Raw genomic sequence first — 23,016 nt, forward strand, 5'->3', positions numbered from 1 at the left:
AATTCCATCTTAACTCACCAAAATAAGTAAAGCTTTGATTTCCATTTAAAATCTCCTGTTGTGCTGTTTTTGTCACAGGCAAAAAAAATAAATAAAAATTATAGACATGAAGTACATTTTTGATCAAAACATCTAGGATCTCCTGGAAAAACATTCTCATGTCTGACAGTCTGACATAAGTGTTTTGTGATTTTTAGGTGGAAAAGGGTACTTCAAACTATTAAAACATCCTGCAAAATTGGCCTAGGGCTCTAAAGGTTAGTGTACCATTTACATTAGATTGGATTACAATTGGTGAACTGTTCTAAAACAGGTTTCTGCTGGATTGTCTGTATGTGGACTTTTGGCCTGTGCTTCATGCCACGATCTTCCCTGTATGTATGACAATTGTGACGGCATGACTGTTGAGATTGAGATTGAGATTTTTTTAGGTGTTCCAACAGAAAAAAACTTAAATGGACTAAAGTTAAACACCACAGTAGAAACCACAAAACAAGGTCTATGTGAATGCAAGTATGTTTGTCCGAGCCGTTTCTGAAACATACCATAAGTTCCAGCTGCAGAAGTGCAGTGCAGTGTTTTTGTACAGCGCTTTTTCACTGTGTAAACACCCAGCTACCACTGATCTTATGTACACTCATACAGTAATAATCCCCAGCATCTTCTGCCTGGACTCCACTGATGGTCAAAGAGAAATCAAGACCATTCCCACCAGATGAAGGATGACCACCACCACCACTAAATTTTGAGGGAACTCCAGAATTTCTTTCATCTGAGTAGTATATCAGAAGCTTGGGTTCTTCTCCAGATTTCTGAAGGTACCAAGATGTATAATAACGACCCTTGGAAACTGTCCCTTGCTCATTCCTAAAAACAACTGTGTTAGTTTTGCAGTCAATAGTGACTGAATGACCTGGATGAGCTGATTTAACTGCAGACTGAGTTACCACAACCTGTCCCAAAGATCCTGCAAAGACACAAAAAGGCATAATGGATAAAATAGTGTTAATTAAAATACTCTCACTTCTGTACTTTATTTGACAATTCTATAAAATATTAAGATTAAAATGAATATTTTTGTATTGAGATAGCAATAACATAACTAGATGAATTGTCTTACCCAAAGCACATGTTAAAAGCATCCAGATAAAGCTGGTGATTAAAGTCATGATGGCTGTTTGATCTATGGACAAGTAGAAGAGCCTTGTGTGTTAAACTGACATCTGAGATATAAACACTCCCAGAGCACTGAAGCATGAGCTGCCAATGCAAAGTGTCTTCAGCATGAAAATGATCTTCCAGACTACAGTAATGGGGAGAGCTGTAACAGAGACTTATTCATTTTAATTTTACTGTACATGTTCATACATGGCATTTCATTTTCTGAATTAACGTTATTATTTATACAGTTGTTGACTAATCTCATTTAGCTTTTCTTTGCTTTGGTAACAGTTTCAAAGAACACTTTCACACATTAGAGATTGTTAGGGTCTTTGTTCATTATCCACATTTTAAAATTCTAATTTATTTAATAATTATGACCTGTATTAGTACAGAATTGGCCTGATATAAATTACAGTCACAAAAAATATTAATCGTAGTAAATAAATTAAAATATTTGTGTCTTAAATGATGTGCTACCAGTTTTCTTCTGTTTTTGGTGTGTTGACTTTATTCACAGTTAATGCTGATAATAATTCAACTGGATTTTTGAACTATAGATGTCTTTATTATGCATTATTTCACATAATTCAGCTTGGCCCAATGTTTTGAGGTTTATTGTCTTTAATCAAATGTATTATTCCCAACAACCTGTGAAGTTACTCACTGTTTTGAAAAGGCTCAAAACAATGTCAAAGCTACATCCCTCATTTCAGAGGTTCAAAGGTCATTATTATGGGATAGCAAGACTATGTAGTACACACACACACACACACACACACACACACACACACACACACACAGACCTTGCTATCTGATATAGCTGGGTGATTTTTGTATGACACTGTTTCACTTGTTTCACTGTTTCACTGAGCTTCCACTGATCTTATGTGCACTCATAAATAATAATCTCCAGCATCTTCTGCTTGAACTCCACTAATGGTCAAAGAGAAATCAAGACCCACCAACTGTATAACTGCCACCTCCTGTGAACGTATGGGAAAACTTGTCTAGCCATCACAGTCATTGTCAGATTCTTGTGCTTGCCCTGTTTCTAATCCATCACCTTCACCTGTGGATGAAGATTATCAATGTTTTTCACCTGTCAGTGGTGGCAATGTTATCACTGATCAGTGTATCTTGTACAGGCAATAATTTACCAGTGAGTTGGTAATATTATGGATCTATTGTATGATAGAACCAATTTTACTGTAATATACTGTATGTGGTAACAGCTGTGCTTTTGTTAGAGATGTTTAGATGGAAAGGCTTAATCCAATTTCTGTACCCCAAACATACTGAAAATGCTAAGTTTCACCCTTGAGTTTAAGAGTTATAATGTTTTACACCTTCTTTATCTCCTCTTTATATATCAGCTAGAACTCATTCTTGTAATTGCTGTGAAAATATTATATGTATTTTGTTTGGTTAAAAACTCTGGAGATCAGAGAATAAGTTTGGATCTGTTTTCAGATGTTTAACTGAGAAGTTTATATCTGATCAATCTCTGGTGATTTTGCTGTTTGTTTTGCATAATGTTGCTTAAATATAACTAGCAAAGTACTGTGTACATGTGTATAAAATTAATGAATGTATGAAATTAATAAAAATGTGTGTGTGTTTGCAAGCAATTTTGCATAAGTGCATGTATGCAGTTCTGCAGTCATCATTTTCCCTCAGCACCTGCAGAACATCCAGCTGCAGCAATACACTCTCTCTATAGCCTGATCAAGGGAGGTTTTTGTACGATGCTTTTTTACTGTGTGTTCCCACCACTATATGCCCCCATGCAGTAATAATCTCCTGCATCCTCAGGCTGGACTCCACTGATGGTCAGTTGAAAATTAAGTCCAGAATATGAACCACTGAATCGTTCTGGAACTCCAGACTCACGGCTGTTTGCCTCATAAATTAAGAGTTTAGGAGCTTCTCCAGGTTTCTGCAGATACCAGCTCATGTCAGCACCAACTCCACTAGTTCCAGTACAGCTGATAGAGACACTCTTTCCTGCTTCAGCAGACAGAAACGCAGGAGTCTGACTCTCTTGGTGAGACACTGAAGAAAGAGGAGAAGAAGAATTTAGAGGATAAATTTAATCTCAGAAATGATAAACAATAATCATTGAACTGAAGCTGCCCTCTTACCTGACTTCAGAAGAGTCTAGAAATGAATATTCTCTCACCTTGAGGGAAGAAGGTCAGTGTGGTCAGCAGTAGAATCAGTGGGATCATCATTGTGCAGGGTGTGTGTATAACTCTGAAAGGACTGAAATCTCCAATGCTGATCACACCAGCGCTCTTAAAGTGTGTGAGCATGCAAAACCCGTCTTCCATCAATTGCACTTCCTGTGAGAAACTTTTCAGTGCTGCAGCATTCATTTCAATAACCTTCTTTTTGACCTATTATTGGTTTCAAACCTGCTTTTATTTTTATTTTTATATTAATATTACAGACATTAGAACAAGAATCATTGCTGAAAAGCAGCTGTCTGTGTCTGCCTCTTTTTTCACCACAGGTTATTATTTTTACATTATTATTTTTTCCATTTTATCCATACAGCAAACAAAATAATATTCAGTTTCCTCATCAGTAAGAGAAATTGAACTACACAATAGTTTAGTTTAGTTTAGAGTAAAAGCACGTTGCAGATTACAGAATGAAGGTAGATTTCAGATTACAGAGAGTGGATGTGGAATGTGGAATGAAGGGGTTAAAAACCATAAGATCATTATAAACAGCAAACTCAAAATTATGGGAAGAGGCATATTATGAGATGGGACCTGTGGTGGTGAACACAGCAGTACAATTTCTTAGCCAGGTACAGTAAAATCACTAAAAGCTATTCCTGGTGATAATTTATTTATATATCAGGGCTGTGGGTCAAATTATATTAATATAACAACAGTTTTACATTTTGCACTTTCCACTAGCATCATCAATATATTAACAGTATTATATCAATTATACATTTTGAACATGGTAAAGATGTATTGTAAAATATCCTATGAAGACTATGAAGCTGTTCTTGTATGTTGAGAATCTTGGGGATCTTTGGAATACTTTCTATGTATGATATTATATGCATTTTCATCAATTCTGAAGAACATTTTTTCCCACACAGAGCTTGAGCTTTAATATATTAACTATGCACTGTAGATTTTCAGTTTATGCAGCCTCTCTCTCTCTCTCTCTCTCTCTCTCTCTCTCTCTCTCTCTCTCTCTATTAAACTAGTATCTTTCCTGCAACAAGGTGATAGGGGGCGGTATTCTGCTATAAACTTTAATTTCTCAGTTCAGCTTGGTGTGTCAGAATCTGTCTGGAGGATTTTAAATGGTGAGTCTATGAGATTCACTCTTAGACTCTTGGAGGAGGTGGAAAGTTGCAAGTAAGTGTAGAATTTCAAGCTACTATTATATTTAAAACAGTCATGAATGTTTTATCAAAAGTACAATACAAAAGATCAAACCTCTTAAAATACACAGTGTTTGTACATTGGAGTGACTTGAGTCCACCCTCAGTTTTAGCTGATTAAAAGTCCAGAGTTTTTGTCTTTGTTTGTTTTCTTCTAAACATGTAGTTTCTAACTAAACTGTATCCTTGATAGAATGATAGAAATGTAGATCAAACTGAAGCAGATATACTGTCCAATACTGTAATTAGAATTAAATATCAGATAAAATATATTAAAATAATAAATTTAAAACATCATCTGTAATGGATTTGTGTTTTCTGATCAGTAAGGGTGTTATGTAGAAAAATATAGATCTTTATGTGTGACAGGTTTGAGTGTTTCTGAGTAAGACACTGCAGCTTTAGTGCAGGACGTTTTTGTACGATGATTGAATGGGGTTGTATCACTGTGGTGGACTTTTGGTGGAGGCACTCGACTCTCTGTTGGAAGTAAGTCATTTTCTCTTTATTAAAATGTAACTTTTCATACAAAAAACAAAAATCTCATTCTGAAAATATTAAATATTATAAAACTTATAGAGCCTATTACTTAAAATTGTTATTTATAATATTGATTCAGAAACTTTAGATTGATCTATCATACCATACATTTCTTTTCAGATATTTTTTACTTATAATTCACAAATTACTAATGTTTTTTTTTTGCCATAACCAGCTTGAACTGTTTCAAAATGAGATTTATTAAATTAAAGTTCAGGGTAAAGCAAGACTTAGATTTTACAGTAGGTTCTCAATCTTCTTCTAATCTTACATTTGTATTCATGAATGAGTCATATTTGTTTATTGAATTTTTTATCACTATTATAACTCATTCAATGGTTTAAATATATATTTAGGATAATCATCACTGCAGATGATCAAACATAGAGAGTGGATGTGTAATGAAGGAACAATACAAATTACCATAACTAATAAAATAACAAAAAAAGGAATAATGAGTAACAAAATACAAAAAACATTTTGTTTTACAAATGTGAAATGAATCCTAATTGTACTATTGGTAATATTTATTATAACTTTCCAACATTGAAATTTCTATTCCAAAAAGAAAAACCATATTATTATAGAAGTTATGCCATTAATTATTGTAGTATTATATTAATTTGAGTCACTCTACTAATGAGGGCACATGCTGATTGTTTACTGTAAATGATAGAATGTGTTGGAATGGGCTGCTGCACTCAGTTCTGCTTCATGAACTTACAGCCAGTTAAAGGGAAGTGAAAAAGACAACTGAATATGACTATTTTCAGAATGAGCTGTATTATCTCTCTCACTTTATATTTATCTCTCTTTGCAGGTGACACTCAGCCCACCCTCACGGTGTTGCCCCCCTCCAGTGTGGAGCTGAAGCAAGGGAAGGCTACACTGGTGTGTTTGGCCAACAAGGGCTTTCCCTCAGACTGGGCTCTGAGCTGGAAGGTGGACGGTAGCAGCCAGAGCTCAGGTGTGAGCTCAGGGGGCGTGCTGCAGAAGGAAACCGGCCTCTACAGCTGGAGCAGCACTCTGAGCCTCACTGAGAAGCAGTGGAGGAGCACAAAAGCAGTGAGCTGTGAGGCCAGCCAGAGTAGTCAAAACCCTGTCACCTACACCCTGACCAAACAGCAGTGTGCTGACTACTGAGAGTGTGCTATACACACAAGCATTGAATGAGTCTGCACTTTGGGTTTAATGTTTTTTGTTGACATGAGCTCCTTTTTCAGCTGCATTGCACTGCATTGTTCTCACTTCTGAACAGGTGTTCATCCAGTGCTTTAATCTGTGCTTGTCTTAATAAAAGCTGTCTGAATCAAAACTGTATTAAAAAATCTGCATTTTACCTAGTATTATTTGTGTGGCACCGCAGGTAGTGTGTTATGGGTTTGATTCCTATATTACCATCCATGTGGGTTCCTCAGGGCATTCTGATTTCCTCCTAAAAGCAAAAACTGGATGCCCTAGTTGTGGGTGAAACATGTGGCATCCTTTTCAGGGGGTATTCCTGCCTTGTGCCCATTGATTCTGGATAGGTTCTAGATGTATCATGACCCTGAGTAGAAACATGGTTGTAAAAAGTAGAAATTAGTGTCCCAATTCAATCCAGTGTATTCTGGCTATTTTAATCCCAGTAAAATAGGAATAAATAAAAGATCATGCAAATACACACACACTATAGAAACCCAAACCTCATTCACTCACTATAAACCATTTCACATTAATAGTCAACAAACAACAACAGATATCAGTCCAGAGTGTGTACCACTACACACACACACACACACACACACACACACACAAACAAACACAGAAATTGATTAGACTACAGTGTTGTAAACGAACGGAAGCTGAATGGTCAGTAAGGTCCATCAAACTGGATTATAAAATATTAAACACTATAAAACTGTAATTTTATGAAAACGTTCTACTACACTTAATAAATCCATCTAAAAATAAAAAAAGAGAAAAGTAAAATCATTCTAAAAAAGGAAAAAAGATACTACAAATAAATTATACATTAAAAATATAAAAAAATAAATTACAAATTAATTTTACTTCAGTGTTAATCAGCAGCACATTTAATCTAAACTGTGTGGATAATCAGATTGGTTTAGGCTGATTTACAGCATTTAGAGACTGGATCAGGGGTCAAAATAACCTGATCAGGACATCCCTGGTACAGACTGTTAGTTGTATTTAACTATACAACTGTATAAAGATGTTTGGATAAAGGGACTCTTTAGTGCTGCATTCACAGAAGCTCTACAGTGTCTGAAAGACTGGAAATGAAACAGCCCTTCTGCTCATGCAAATCTGAGTTCCACAGCATGAACAGACTCACGTCTCCTGAGACTGAGACAGCTGTGTGTGTGTGTGTGTGTGTGGGCTTGAGTGCCTGTTTTATTGATACAGGGCACATGTAAAATGAGCACACATATCTGAGGGTAGTGTGAGGGCACAGAGAAGAGTGTAATAAGCATTTGTGGTGTGAAAAGTGGGAAACTTCTGACATCACCTAAAAAACACACTCGATAACGGTGTTTCAACCATTACATCTAGAAGACAAAGAATACAAAGGTTGCATCCAACATTGTGTCTGTCTGCTCTTAACTGTGTGATGGTGAGCTGTTACAGGACTCCAGAATTATTACATTGACCAAATCCAAATCTGTGGCATCAAACAACGGGTTGTTAGAGTGATGCTATTGAAGAACTCATTTTGTACCATAAAGAACCATGTGTGAGTTGTTTTAAGACAGTAGCCCTAATGACGTGCCACCTCTGACTAAAACCCAAAGAGTCTGATCACTCATCACTGTTGAAGCCCATAATTCCAGTAGTGTGGAGGAGCTGTCAGTCAAAGTAGCTGATGCTCACAGGATGGACATTATGGAAATGGAACAGTAGATGGCTGTAGATGTGAATAGCTGTGTATTTGTGCTGTTCCCAAAACATTCACTCGTCTGAATGTCACACAGAGTCCTCAGGAGAATAGTCTGTTCTCCCGCTGTGGATAAGTACAGTCTGTTGTCTTTGTATAAGTAGAAGCGTGTGTATGTGAGACCCGTAGCAGTAGAGTCAGGTGCTGTTCACTGCTGTTTCAGTGCTTCAATAAATAACAAGTCTTTCAAGAAACAGGTCTCTAATTTGTGTCTGTGTGTGTGTGTGTGTGTGTGAGAGAGAGATAGAGAGATACTGAAAGATCATGACATATTTCATATATTTTCGATGTTACTCAAAATCCTTGTATCTTCGTTGCTACCATTGTTAACTTTTTGACATAATTTTAATCTGGTAGTTTTTTATTATGTGTCCACATTTCAGGGTGAATGGACCAATCAAAATGCTCCAAAATGACTTTTTATATGAATTCCCATTGAAACTTAAGATCTGCTGTAGAGTATTTACTAACTCCTACAGTTCAGTAAAGATTAGGGGCCACTGGGCTGTACCATCATCCTCCTTCAGCCCCTGCAGCTGCAGTGCAGTCTCAGACTCAGGGAGGTTTTTGTACGGTGATGTTTCACTGTGTGGACACAGAAAATGTGCTATTCAGAAAGTGTTGACTCTGACAGTAATAAACCCCGGAATCGTCAGGCTGGACTTTACTGATGGTCAGAGTGAAGTCAATCTTGTTCCCACTCCCACTGCCACTGAATCTAGAAGAAACTCCAGAAGCTCTCTTATCAACATAATAAATCAGCAGTTTAGGAGCTTCCCCAGGAACCTGATGATACCAGTTTATGCAGTGCTGTGTTGTATTTGTTTTAACACAATCAATTTTAGGATCATGTTTACAGGTAATAGTGACGGTTTGATCAGACGTCACTGTCTGATTTCCAGACTGAGTCAACACAACCTGCCCTGAAGAGTCTGTGGAGAGAGAGGAGGAGAGACTGCATCAACACACACCATTAACGATCATGTTCTGTTTATTGTGAGAAATGAACTGAATATCTGAGATATATGAAACATTTCAAATTATCCAATAATAATAATCATAATTTCAGTTTAGCTTTCATACAAAAAGATGAAAATGAACAAATCAAACATTTCTTACTCGAGGTGCAGGTGATGATCATCCAGATGAAGATGGTGATGAAAGTCATGGTGGCTGTTTGAGCTGTGATCCTGTAGAACAGCGCTTAACTTAAACACTCCCAGAGCACTGAAGCATGAGCTGCTAATGCAAAGCGTCTTCAGCATGAAAATGATCTCCCTGATGGAAATAACCTTCCTTCTTTCAGTAGTCAGGGGTCATGAGCATGTGATAAAGTGAAGGCATGACTACAAAAATCTGGAGAGACCCACTTTTGGATATTATATTAATTTTATTTAATTATATTTTTATTATGTGACCATCTTTGTAACATAATTATATAATAATTATATTAAACATAATAATAATAACAATAAAAATACAGATCTTGCCCAAATTAAATGGTATGATAATAATAGCAGTATGTTTGCTTCTTTTATGTAATATATAATATGTATTTAATAGGTAATATGATTCCAGCTGTAATTCATTAAACTCTAATATAAAAAGACATAAATGAAACCATAGAATATATACAAAAACTGGCAGGGAGGACTGAGAAACGTGGCAGTGACAAAAGAGAAGAGCCACCAGTAGGATTATGAACCGAGCAGATAGAGATTTCTGCTGCTTGGCGGGTCACTGGCCTGCCACTGTAGCAAGCAAAGCTCTGCAAGTCAGTTTGTTAAAGTGGAAAAAGCAAAACTCTTGGGCTCGTCCGGGATTTGAACCCGGGACCTCTCGCACCCAAAGCGAGAATCATACCCCTAGACCAACGAGCCAGCTGCTAGTCCGCCTGACTGGCTCGGTAAAGTATTGCCTGTCCGGATCAGGATTCACTCACGTCCACGTTGCCTATAACTTTCCAGCGTCACTTGTCCGCCATCCAGCGGTGAGCAGTGTCCTTACACGACAACTCCAGCTATTAAAATCCGTCTTGCTCTATCTATTAGGCTATTTAGATTTCATCCGTGGTTTAGATGAGATTTGATGTGCTCTGTTTACAACTAATGAGAATAAAACAAACAAACAACAAAAACAAATAACTGTACAGACTAAGAGCTCGCTGGGCAATCTGAGAATTAGGGATCAGCTGTGCTGGTGCACACAGGAGCCACTAGGTGTCGCCAAAGCGACTCGGATCAACAGGCAGCATACGTGGATATATTCCCAAGTTTGCAACGTGGCATTTTTAAAAAACTGTGGGAAACTACAAGCATTCGTGCAAGGCTCGTTGGTCTAGGGGTATGATTCTCGCTTAGGGTGCGAGAGGTCCCGGGTTCAAATCCCGGACGAGCCCAAGTTTTGCTAGTTTAATTTACCATAATGAAATGCAGAGATTTATTGGGTTGAATAGAACACAAGCAACCAGAAAAAACACTGGATATCTGCATGAACTTAGTTCATAATCAAATCCTAGACGATATAGCACTATCTGTTTACTGCTCCTTCTGCCAATTTCTATAGGTCTGTGTACTCTGTTTGCAGTTAAACTACTTCAGATTAGTTCTTACACTGACAGATGTAGATAGGCCTGGAATTCTGCTACTACAGAGCCAACACTTTGCACCTTGTATGTATTCTCATATAACATGAGAACATATAACATACACACATACAAGTGGGTAACACTACATGAATATTTTTGGTTTTACCCCTTTAAAATCATTAAAGTGAACGATCACAAACAGGACACAAGAGGTGCACACAGGGTCAGCTTAATATACTCTTTATAAAAAGACATTTGTAACATACGAATGAAAACAGATGATATAGTTATAATATGCACACTTGTACAAATCACTGAGAGGGAGTATGCAAAATACACACCATACATGTAATAATCTAATCTTCATTTTGTTTGGGAGCCCAACCTTTTTTTTAATATATGCTTTTAGACAGAGAGCATAGATACAGTGTTAGATTTAGGCCTTTAAGCTTCACATACTTCGAAAACAAAAATATTGCTGCTTGAAGCGAACTGTGTTTGCATTAGATATGATTTCACAGGAGTCGCACGGTAGTCAGACACTTGACCTCATCCTGTAGAGTAGTGCAGAGCATCTTGCATATTGTACTTGAAGTGATTACTGGAAATAGTGTGTTCTTCTCTGTTCTGCTGACTCCTGCTGTTGCCACCTGCCCCCTGAAGCGCAGGTGTCTTGCATTGCTGCATACTGTAACGTACTTGGGTCTCACGGAACAGAATGCTTCACACAGTCCATGCCTTACATGCAGGACACAGCTACACCACTTTTCGTTCTTTGAAACTGAAAGATGGGTAAAGTGCCAGTGGAAGATGCTGCTAGTTTGAGGAATAGCGCATTCGTTTTAGAGAGGCTTAAAAGAAGCATTGGGCAATATGACAAGATTTATCGCTATCATGAGAAATGACACAATCACAATATGTCACAATGTGCTTTTCTGGGAGCACTGTGGATATCGCCAGTAGTAGCTGAACGATTTTCTTTACTAAGCGGGTTTTAGTAGTCCTGGTTAATGGGATTTAATATAGCACACTCTTAAAAATAAGGATACTTTGAGTGATGCCATAGAAGAAGCATTTTGAGAGATAGGAGTGTGAAGAACCTTCTAATTGGTAAAGAAACTTTAGATTGACTCCTTTACACACCTCTTTAGTTCATTATGGAACTAAAATGGTTCTTCAATAGCATCACTTGAAGAACCCTTTGTGGCATTGTCATTTTTTAAGTGAAATGTAAATAACATGGACGCAGCGTTCTTTACGCGAAGCCACAAAGCAACGAACAGAACACCCTTGTGGAGAGTCTTTACCCTGTTAAATGTGAGCCAGTGAGTGAGTTACAAGTCAGGTAAATGAGGTGCCTCAAATCTTAAAAAAAAAAAAAAAAAAAAAAAAAGAAGAAAAATAATGTCTACTGGAATTTAAATGGCATATAGATGGCATTTTTCTTATCTACTAATTTCCCATGTCCAAAAAAAGGGCCATACCATTTTTCGTGCACATTTCTGAAAGCAGTGTAATATCGTTATGCCATATTGCCCAACACCACTTCTAAGCATATTGCTCAGGTTCAACACAGAGCTAATACAGGCATGGACTATTAACCCCAAGTGTGGACTGAAAGTAAAGTACTGGATAATGAAATGGAGATGTGTGTTTGGTGTAGCCCCAGAACGTTATCTGGAAAACAGATTCCTTGAGTTGATGTATTAACAGGGAGATCATGTCAAATCTCCCCATCATCGTGTCCATCTTGCGCTCCATCTCTCTCTCTCTCTCTCGTCCATTAGATACGCGTACTTCAGCGCTAACAGTCAGCTGTCGGAGTTTAGCATATCGACTGTGAGAGGTTGTCATAGCTTAGTCTTGCTGGGCCAGTGTAGGAAGGGGGTCCAAACTGACTTGTAACATGGAGGAGCTTCAGCACGGTGTGGAAAACTGGCACACACTTATTAACTTGTCTGTAAGCTGAAGCCTGTGCAGCTAACCTCCGCTGGTAATGCAAGGTGCGAGAGCAAATCTCCTCAATGCATGAGGTCACGCAACCCTAGAGGATTTGCAGTTACACCATGGAGTTCTGCCACTGCCAATGTTCCACCTCTCCAGGGTGTGCGCGCCTGTGTTTGTGTGAACATGTGTGCAGATGTTGCATTTCTTCTGCTTTGCCACCTCTGTGATGTGGCTCAAGGACAGCACAGTGATATAAAGGCAATTCTGATTTGTAGCTATTATGCTATTACGAGTTTCCCAAATCCAGTCCTGTTGTGCCCCTTTCTAAGTCTGATTCATGGATTAGGTAAGCCCTTTAAGGGCTGAACAATATGAGCAAAAACAGCATAATGCAAAAACTGGCCTGCATTCGTTTACATTTGCTGGAACACACGAGTATGTTGATTCATAAAATCGTCAATAGAAAGAGGAACATCTGAGATTGGTCAAGACGCTCACAGGACACGATAATGCTCATACTGTAGCCTTCTGCAACTGGAAACGACTAATACATTGTTCTGATGCATGTCCTGTGGTTCAGATTATGCATCTCCAGGACTGTTGTTGGGAAACCTCAAAATCCAGAAATAAATCAAAAACATGCTACATACTTAAGGGAGGGCAAAATCATTCATCTCAGTGATTGTGCTCAGGGCAGCCAACCTCAAGAAGTTGGACATGGGTCAAGTTTTTTGGTGGCCACACATAGCCTGGGTCAAGTTTCAATGGCCTTTCATAGGCTATATTTAACAATATTGCACTTCAAATTCAAAGTAAACCAATTTTGCCCCCCTGACTTAAATTACATGATGTGTTTTCACCAAGCATCAAATCCCAGTTTTCCCAGCCAAATGTGCAAATAATCTGAACTTTCCCAAACATCACTACATTTAGACTCCAAAAACTGAGTTACCGCAGTCTTAGCCCAATGCCCCCAAGGTTTTCATTCTCTCTTAAGGCAAAGAGAACTGGGTGAAGAACTACTTGTACTCAGCACAGTGAAGCAGATGAGACAATCAACACGGGTCAGTGTTTGCTGAGCCTTAATTTCGCTAGCGTGTTGGCTATCAGGCATAACCTTGGCAAAAGAAAGCTCTGTCATGGCTCTATGGATGTCCTGTGCTGTAATCCAATCAACATGCAAGGATTCCCCATAGGGAGCTTACCAAGGGACACCGAGATACAGAAGGGACGGCAACAGGGCAGGGACGGACTAAGAGGGTCGTTTCAACAGGGGGAAAATGGGCAACTTTTTTTTTTTTAAGCTTAAGAGTGCAAAATGTCTAGATATGAAAACACATTGTCACAACTACAACTCAAACGTAATCAAGTAACCTTACAAGACATACCAAACGGAAAAGTGTCCTGATCTGATATATCAGGGTTTTGTTTTTTTGCACAACTGTGGAAGTTTGTCCTGAACGATGGTATTGAGGTCAAATACCAAAAGGTGGATAAAAAGGTGAGGTGACTGAGATTGTCTTGAAAAACAAGGACCATAGAGTAGTGGCAGCGTCATAGAAACTGGAATGAGTGGGGCTTCCAGAAAGTGTGTGCTTGTCAGAAGACCGTTCCCAGCAGTTCTGCATCGATTCCCAGAGTCAAAACATGAAAGAAACAAAACAGTCCTCCATGTCTGAGGTATGTATCAGCTTATCATGGATGAGGGACAGGGCCAAAAAGCAACAACAAAAAAATCCAGTTTCTCAGCCATGTGTGTGTAGGGATGTGTTTTTATGTGCTGTGAGTGAATTTGTTGGATCATCAGTAGGGGAGGGGTCATAAGGCCACCATGGTGCAGGGGTGTTTGAGTTTGCAGGGCAAGACTCCTCTGTTGAGCTGGTAGAACTCTACCAGGTGGATCAGGTCTGTGAACTTGGTGGAACCATCATCAAGGCTGAAGAAAATCTGACCGTCCTCCTCATACTGATGACAGGAACAAGAGGGAGAGAAACAGAAAAAGAATGTTGATTTTATTTGGTGCAGACTAATTTTCAGACTTTTTCAACAAGCTTAGGTACATCTACTTTGGGTTAAACTCAGTGGCCATTGAACACACCTACCATACATAGGGTTACAATTACATTTACAGCAATTTAATCATGTTCCTTGAGGCAGACCAATTTAGTGTTGGAAGTCTTAGCCAAAGACTCTTATTGGCACAGTGCAGTGTTCTTGCCCCGCCAGGGAACCGGACCCCTGCAGAGTAGTAAGCTATAGTAAGCCAGTCATAAACTGGCAACTCCTAAAAAAAATATTATGTGTTAGTCCTCTCGTCTTTTTCAATTAGAGAAAAACAACACCTGAATTATTTAGTTAGTATTTGCATGATATAAACATTGTTTATCCGCATGATGATTATGACACTCCATCCATTAATGTATTAATGGATTTGGTTTAAGGTTGCCTTGTGAGAATAACCCACAAGAACAGAAAGGTGGTGATGACTAGACTCACAGGTAAGATCTGGAAGTGTCTGATCTTCTGATGGTGGCACAGCGTGAGAACAAAAGCCTTTGGATTGCTCTGACTATCCCGCAACAGGAACAACCTTCAAAAACAAAACACTGCATTAAACACCCAGCTGTGCATACGTCTCAAGAATTGTGTTTAATTCAACTTTTTTGTCATAATACTCATACAGTGTTGTACAGTACAAGTCTATGAAAATAAGTACAAATAAACACAGTCAGTTCAAAATATATAAATATGTGCAAATGTGTGCATGAGCCTGGGTAATTAAGGTCCAAACTAAGTTACTATACTAATAGTAAAATACGTTGTGCAAAATCGTGTACAGTGTACAGAAATAAGTATAGCAGCTAGTGTTCAGGTAGAGAGAACAGTACACAGCTTATGTACAGAGAGGGAGTTCCAGTTAAAAAAAAACAACACAATGGTGCTTGTGTAAACGGCTTACCCGTCCACTTGACCCTGCTGCATAATCATACGGTGAGACTCCTCCCTCATGATGCGGCCATGGAACCACAGCTGTGTCCGGTGAATCACTGGGGACAATAAAAGAAGACACATCAATCATATTATAATGCAAAACAAATTGCATCATTTACACAAAGCCTTAGGGTCTACAATTTCTTAGCAGAAAAACGTCATTCTAACTGTTCTGGCAGTAAGATGTCTAGCACATGCTAAAAGCTGTGCCTACCTGAACTTAAAGAGGAGGGATGCAGAGGACTAGCGTTGCCCAATACATTCATTCTCTGACTCCGCTTCTACATAGAGGGAAATCAATGAATCATACACAGCGGATAAGAGACATGGAGCATGCATTAATGTGTTGTAGAGATGTGCATATTGAACCATTCTGATATTGAAGCAACGAGCATGAACAAATAAATTCCGGACTCTGAGCGGAATTAACCTAGGGCTGTAGGCTTACTTTAAGTGATAACATCAGTCTTAGGAAACTACATTATTTAAAAAATATTTTTAAAAAATGACAGAATTATGCAGAACAAAACATTTAATTATTATGAATGAGAACAAAGGAAAATGGTTGGTCTTCACATTGGATGAGTATGGCATCTCTTCAGATGACCTAATAACTAATAGTTTTAGTAACATTGTTTCTTGATGCATATAGAGTAGTTAGCCTAGTTAAAGAAAAAGCAGTGCTATCACTGCCTTCTCAGTCATGTACATGACACCACACTTGTTTCGTAGCAGTAAAGTGCAATATACACATATTTACACATATGAGTCACAAAATTTCCACATTTACAGTTCGACAGAGAAGTAAATTTGTTTCAGTTGTTGGCCTGTATATGCTTAACGTAACAAGTGCATAGACAATGATTTCAGAACCTACTTTAATGCTTAATTAAGTACTCAACTACCCTTACATATCCCTAGTGTGTATTTTGTCTGTGTACAAAACTCACTCGCCAGGTGTGCCCCTCTTCCATTGCTGCACTCATTGCCTCCTCAGGATTGTCAATCACACGGCCTGTCCTCCCTGAGAAGTCCATGGCAACCAGAGAATTCTCGGACACACTCCGCTAGATTGAAATTTGATGGTGTTATTACAACATGGCAGACATATTTTGGTGAGTAAAGTCAATTACATTCTTGGACTCCCAGAAACTGATGCTTATGACTTGAGCTTGGGATTGCACTTGTAATCTCCCAATGAAAAGTTAAAAATGAAATTATATGAAAATGTTTTGACCAGTGGTTCCCAACCTTGGTCCTGGAGGACGCCCTGCCCCACACATTGTAGTGTTTACCCAACTCCCAAAACACACAAGCCCTTCCTGAGTTGAAGGTATGGTGTTTGAGCAGGAAACCAATAATATGTGCAGGGCAGGGGGTCCTCCAGGATCTGGGATAGAAGTCATGTCACATTCACCAGTAATCCATTTTTGAATATTTAAAAAAAAATACATTTACAATTTCTAAACTGTATAAACAGATTACTTAAAAAAATACTTTATACACTATAATAATTAATATTATCAGCATAGAAAATGCATAAGGGTGCATACTTTGACAATGGCCATTTTTGTAGAAACATCTTAGCTAGGTTTGGAAGTTACGCTCTAATGCCTTTGCTGACAGCCAACAATATTTAATTGCTGCTGGTTTTAACATGATAAGATGACAAAATACCACCATCCTCAAACTAAATCTTACAAAATACGTGTGGTGTTAATGTTAGGTTCTTAAAGAAACTTTTATTGCTGTTATCAAAGCAACCCTTTGTGTCTAGTCCACACTATTGAAAAGTTTCTGATATAGATCGGCATGAAGGAAAACTTTTTTTACTATGTGCCTCATTAACATTGACACTGGATGTGACCTAATGAGCCAACATTTAAAAAAACATCTTTGGATCAAACTAGGGCAAACTTTGTCGTCAGGCACCAATAGAGGACTTTAAACAAACACCTGCATTCAAGATGCAGTGATCAAGACTGCTTAACGTTAGGTGAAAGTGTGCACACACACATTTACACACGCACACAATTAAACAAAAGAGGCAGAACCCTTACCACTGGTGTAGTAAAAGCTGAAATGGGTGATTTTCTTTTGTGAGGGATCTTGTAGTTCTGGTACAGCAGAATTCCATACTGCATGAATACAGATTTTTATTTCTGTGAGTAGGAATGTAAATTATTCATGTGACAATATGCATGTGTGTGTGTGTCAGAGCTAGGATCTGTATGGAGATCTACTACACATGTAATAAACTGTGCCATAACTTGAATTTGACTCATTCTAGTTTATTTAGATGATTGACTTTGAAATTATGATACAAAACGATCAAAATTATTTAACAAAATCATAATCAGCCAAGTAAACAATATTATTAATTTAGCTCTTCTAACACTGTAGGAAAATAAATGCTTTAAGTATGTTTTAAGTACTTAAGGGCAGTATGCTACAACAGATGTTACAATCACAATTTCAGCTCTGTTTAAAAGATCATAATTTTCAATGAATAACTAATCACTAAAATCCTATCTTGGTGTTTGTGTCTATGTTTGTGTACCTTAAGCACTCTGAAAGCAGTCATCCAGCATGTTCTGCTCTGCTCATCGTCAGCACACAGCATCTTCATCTCCTTCACCTCAGTCCTGCCCTTACTGGGCTGTCAGTCAAACAATCGACCAGTTAAATCAACCACTAAACAAACTAGTTCAGTTATATAGATCAGTAATAATAGTTCTCTAATAGGATTCTGTGGTTATGCCAAGAATATTACAAGATATTAAACTTATTTCTAAATTGTGGTAAATTTCATTTAGAAATAAAAGTCCGTTCCATTTGCAGATAGATTTGCGGGTTTCAGTTTAGTGCCCTTACATTATGTTACCTGTGCAGGGAGGTGAAAAGAAAAGCAAAAGCTTTATGCGAGGCATGTGAAGTGCGGACACCTCTTTTGTTTCCTAAATGCTGTATTTTTTGTTGGCTAGCATCATGGGGGGAGAAGGAGGGCCCAAATATGACTCGTTTGTATATCTTTATTTATTAAAAATAAATAAATAAATAAACAGCAGCAAAATTCTATATTACACACACACACACACACACACACACACACACACACACACACACACACACACACACACACACACACAAACTATACTATCTAGGACTGTTTATACCTGGTCACATTTAAACCAGATACAAATCTGATCACTCAAACGATTTCAGGAAGTGGTCTGAGACCCATGTGTCCCAGCAGTGTAAAGACATATGCAACAACCAAAACTTTTTCCAGTACAGCTGAAACACCAATTGTATATAGAGACGTTGTATGTAGAGAAGTATTTGACTACAGAGTGTATGTGGCTAAAATCTTATCAGCATACATATCCTGTGATCCTAGTCACATGAAGTGACCAGGTGTAAATGGGGTGTAGAAGTCTAACTAGAATAAGAGCTTGCTTTGTAATTTTTAGTTACCTTAATGCAGAACTGGTAGTCTGTGGGAGCATTGTACATTTTCCTGCCGGTCGTCACTGTAAATACGTTACTCTCCTCCAGGTCAGACAGTAACTGCAAATGCCTGGGCTCCTAAACAACCCAAAACACAATGTTATCAGATCATCTCCACAACCAAATTCTATTTAAAGATAACATTAGAGCCATCTGATTAATAAACTGCTGACTGTGGTGATAAGCACAGTGAACACACTCACACTCCCTTTCAGAACTGCAACAAACAAAAATCCAGTGATATTAAAACAGTGGAACTGCAGTTACAGAGTGTTTGCACAGCTGTTGGCTTACGTGTAGGCCGGGAATCAAATTTGACTTTCATTTCACATATCCGATGCATATCTAACCCCGATCTGATCTTTCTATTGACGTCCAAACATGTGGAATCATTTCCAGATTGGAGCACATTCAGCAAACGATGCATTTTTTTTTTTTCGCTCACATTCTATCAGGCCATCACAACAAAATCAATCTGGGGAATTATGGCCTCTAATTCCAAATACAGAATAACAGAGAAAAACCCTGCTTGCCTTGGATGTTCCTTTTGTGGAGCAGTAAAGGCCAGAACGGCGCAGGAACATGTAAAGCTTCTTCCAGGACTTGCGGCCTGTCTCCTTCATGTAGAGAAAGCCCTGGATCTCCGGACAGCAGCTGGAATTCAAGAAATTCTGCACAGGGAGCAGTGCAGGAGTTAGTTCGTCTGAAAAGCTTTCGGTTCCTCCACAACTAGGCCTCTATACTCTCTTTCTCGCTCTTCCTCACACGCTGGCATGCAGCCATATCACATAAAGACGTGAAGGCACACCCCCTCACACACATACACACACACACACACACACAGACAGACACACATGCACACCCCCCCACACACACACACATATATAGCAAACAGTGTGACACACAGTATTTGCCAAAAGTAAAATACTCTGAGTGTGAGGTGGGGGCTGACCTACATTTGCTGTGTCACAGACTTCAGGCTTCTAATCTGAGTCATTTTTTACTGTTAAGAAAGCTCACAAGATACACAAATATCATTCAGCATATAAGATTGGACAGTGCTAGCTAAATTTGGCAAAACTCCAAATCAAGAAAGCCAATTATATCTCTTTTCCATTTAGTCTTATTTTCAGTCTTAACTAGAGTGACCATATTTTGGTTTAAAAAACAAACATGGCGACACATGGGTGCCCGACACGGGCAGGATGGTGTGGACAAGAGGGGGGGTATTGGTATTTCTTGCTCTTGGGCTCCCCCTACAGCCTGTATTTGAGCTGAGCCACCCCTTTTACTTGCATTTTATAAGCTGAGAGATACAGAACCGGTATCAGAAGTGAAAGAAGCATGTGTACTGAGGCGGTAGAGTAATAGACGATACGCAGTTCTCGTGCCCGCTTGGTCAAAGCTATATAGTGCAGTTAGTGACGTGCCGAGCTTGGGGTATTAATGATAGCAATGTATGTATGTATGTATGTATGTATGTATATAGTAAGTAAATGTGTGTGAAGTATGCATGTCACCTGCAGAAGCTGAGATGGTGGAATTGTGCCATTGGACTCTTGACACCATGCTACCATCTGCTCTGGGAAGAAATTCTGTAAAGTTCAAAGAGACAGAAAAAGTTAAAAAAAGAGACGTACTTTACCAGCACACGATCCAGTGCAGTTAGCAGCAGATCTACTGCAAGCCATGGAAATAATATACTGTGCTAATTGTTTACTATTTAGTGCTGTGCTATACTGCTGCTCAGAGCTGAAGCATTCACTCTACAGTAATGGAAAACACTCAGCATGATAACTTACCAGCTAATGAAAATCAGTAGGAGTGTCCATTTGTTACACAGTGCATGAGCTCATTCTGACATAACCTCTCAGATGCAAATTTGTTTGTGTGTATGTGTGTGTGCCTAGGCCCCTGCACGTTTCCCATCGTTCCCCTGGACTACATCTTAAATGACAGGCCAAGCCCTAATAGCATGATGTACTCAGTGCGGTACATCCACATTTACACGCACAAAAATAAAAACGAACACACACAGGCTTCGAGAGCTGATTTGCTGGAGGTGCGCGAAGCATGTGGATAAACCAGAGATTACCAACACCAGGTTAAGTGCTCTGCTTAAGAAACAGCTTTCATTACTAAAGCAAAGACACAAACAGCAAACCACCATTCTAAAGCACTAGCTATAAACAGATGAAGCTTTTGTATGAACATACAGCAGAAAAAAGGGGTAAGAGGCACCTGAACCAATGTTAAATTAGCATTTGAAACAAATTCTAGTTCTCTGCATTTGTCAAAGATTCTTGTTGATCAAGGATGGCACTGTGAGCTAGGGAGCTGTATTTTAGAGAAATGGTATTCACACTAGTTCTCATTTTTTGTCTACCTCAGCTGCCTACATGCCTAAACACATCTAACCACACTAAATATCTATAGCAGAGGTTCTGGGAACCAGAATGGAGCACAGACGTGTGCACTGTGAGTACTGCTGCGAAGACCACTGTTCCAGAACGTGGGCAATTTTAGGCAACTTAATCTTTGTCCAAAAAAAAAAAAGTGACTGTTTAATACTGAACACACGGTTGAGGATAAATTTTAATTGTCCATCTGGATAAGAGACATCATTTGATGCTTAAACAGGCTGGCAGATGTCTTCGTGTAATTCTTCTGATAACATGTTTTAGTTAAAAATGTACTTAATATTTTAATAAAGATCCAAAATCCAACAAATTTTGAACCCGTTTTAGCCCACTGCTTTACTCACTTTACTACGATATACTTTACTAGTACAATCTTACAATCTTCTTATATGAGTTTACTATTTGATAACAAATGACCACAAAAACACGACACTGTTTTTAAATAGTTATTAAGCAAGCATTTTGTATCTTGTGTACATAGTGGGTACATCCTCCAAATACTGATGTTTCAAACATTTTGTATTGTGAATATATATATATTAAAGACTTTGATTCTGTTACATCCCAACTCTAAACCTAGAACATCATTTTATAGATTGTTGGAGGGGCTGGAGTTACATGAACGCATCCAAAACCAGAGAGAAAAGACTCACCAGAGGGTTTCTGAAGAATTCATACTTGGCGTAGTTCTTCCTGAAGAGGAACTTGCTCTCTGGAGGCATGCAGGCCTGCACCTGAACCACCAGCTCATGGTCTTCCAAACACCTCTCTACAAAAACACACACACACAGAATCAACAACAGTGAATCTGAATTATACCTAGTTTACAGTAAGGTTTGTTTTGCTGTAGTAAATGCAGCTAGTAGGTACTGAGGAAAGTGTGTGTGTGTGTGTGTGTGTGTGTGTGTGTGTGTGTGAGTGAGTGAGTGAGTGAGTGAGTGAGTGAGTGAGTGAGTGAGTGAGTGAGTGAGTGAGTGAGTGAGTGACAGACAGACAGACACAGACAATCCAATTTTGTATTAATACAGTACTGTGCAATAGTTTTAGACACCTGTGTAAAGTATTAACAAGCTCAGTGAAACACAAAAAGTTGTGGTTTTACATCACTGTGTTCAAAGCTCCCCTCCTGGGAGTCTAGTTTGTTAAATCAGCGCTCAATGATGTTAAATCCGGTGAGCTGGTGATGGAAAACAGCACATCCTCACGCTGGCTGAGGACGTCCAGGAGAAATCTGGAACCAGGCTTTGTTCTTCAAACTAGCTTCAAACAAGACTTCAACTACTTTCTTCAAAATTAGAAATTCCTGTTTCTTTTTTACTGTGTCTATGTTTATCTGCACCTGTTCTAATGTGATCTGGAGATTTCACAAGCCAAAAACGCTCTTAATACTGATGTAAATGATTTTAAATAATGTGCTTAGGAGCCTAAAATGTCTGCACAGCACTGTATGCCAAGAAGTCAACAGCTTGTGCCAACATCCAGCCTTGGTCACAGGAGCTCAAATCGTCTG

General features: G+C 38.6%; 1 protein-coding gene, 2 non-coding genes and 1 gene segment (V, D, J or C); 2 read left to right on the forward strand and 2 right to left on the reverse strand.

The window, feature by feature from the left end:
* Positions 1 to 5,022: 5,022 nt before the first annotated feature.
* On the forward strand, positions 5,023 to 6,441 carry LOC140551317 (Ig kappa-b4 chain C region-like; the record flags this gene model as incomplete). The annotated part of the segment is given in 2 exon segments: positions 5,023 to 5,062; positions 5,934 to 6,441. Coding segments are annotated over 2 exon segments (363 nt in total), but the record flags the coding sequence as incomplete, so codon positions are not given.
* A 3,418-nt stretch (positions 6,442 to 9,859) lies between these two features.
* On the reverse strand, positions 9,860 to 9,931 carry trnap-ugg (transfer RNA proline (anticodon UGG)). The gene has a single exon. It is a non-coding gene; the product is annotated as a tRNA-Pro (tRNA).
* A 446-nt stretch (positions 9,932 to 10,377) lies between these two features.
* Positions 10,378 to 10,449, forward strand: trnap-agg (transfer RNA proline (anticodon AGG)). The gene has a single exon. It is a non-coding gene; the product is annotated as a tRNA-Pro (tRNA).
* Positions 10,450 to 10,862: 413 nt separating this feature from the next.
* Positions 10,863 to 23,016, reverse strand: part of grb10a (growth factor receptor-bound protein 10a) — a 69,296-nt gene continuing 57,142 nt past the window's right edge. For all 3 annotated transcript variants that reach the window (XM_072675745.1, XM_072675746.1, XM_072675747.1), the window contains 11 exons: positions 22,160 to 22,275; positions 20,607 to 20,681; positions 19,620 to 19,757; positions 19,054 to 19,164; positions 18,137 to 18,235; positions 17,637 to 17,714; positions 16,527 to 16,643; positions 15,791 to 15,857; positions 15,545 to 15,632; positions 15,082 to 15,175; positions 10,863 to 14,550 (listed from right to left, as the gene is read on the reverse strand). In XM_072675745.1, the coding sequence (XP_072531846.1) occupies positions 14,404 to 14,550; positions 15,082 to 15,175; positions 15,545 to 15,632; positions 15,791 to 15,857; positions 16,527 to 16,643; positions 17,637 to 17,714; positions 18,137 to 18,235; positions 19,054 to 19,164; positions 19,620 to 19,757; positions 20,607 to 20,681; positions 22,160 to 22,275 (1,130 nt within the window). In that variant the 3' untranslated portion in view covers positions 10,863 to 14,403. The remainder of the gene's footprint in view (positions 14,551 to 15,081; positions 15,176 to 15,544; positions 15,633 to 15,790; positions 15,858 to 16,526; positions 16,644 to 17,636; positions 17,715 to 18,136; positions 18,236 to 19,053; positions 19,165 to 19,619; positions 19,758 to 20,606; positions 20,682 to 22,159; positions 22,276 to 23,016) is intronic.

The sequence above is a fragment of the Salminus brasiliensis genome, chromosome 3 (assembly GCF_030463535.1).
Source record: "Salminus brasiliensis chromosome 3, fSalBra1.hap2, whole genome shotgun sequence".
Taxonomy (NCBI): Eukaryota; Metazoa; Chordata; class Actinopteri; order Characiformes; family Bryconidae; genus Salminus; species Salminus brasiliensis.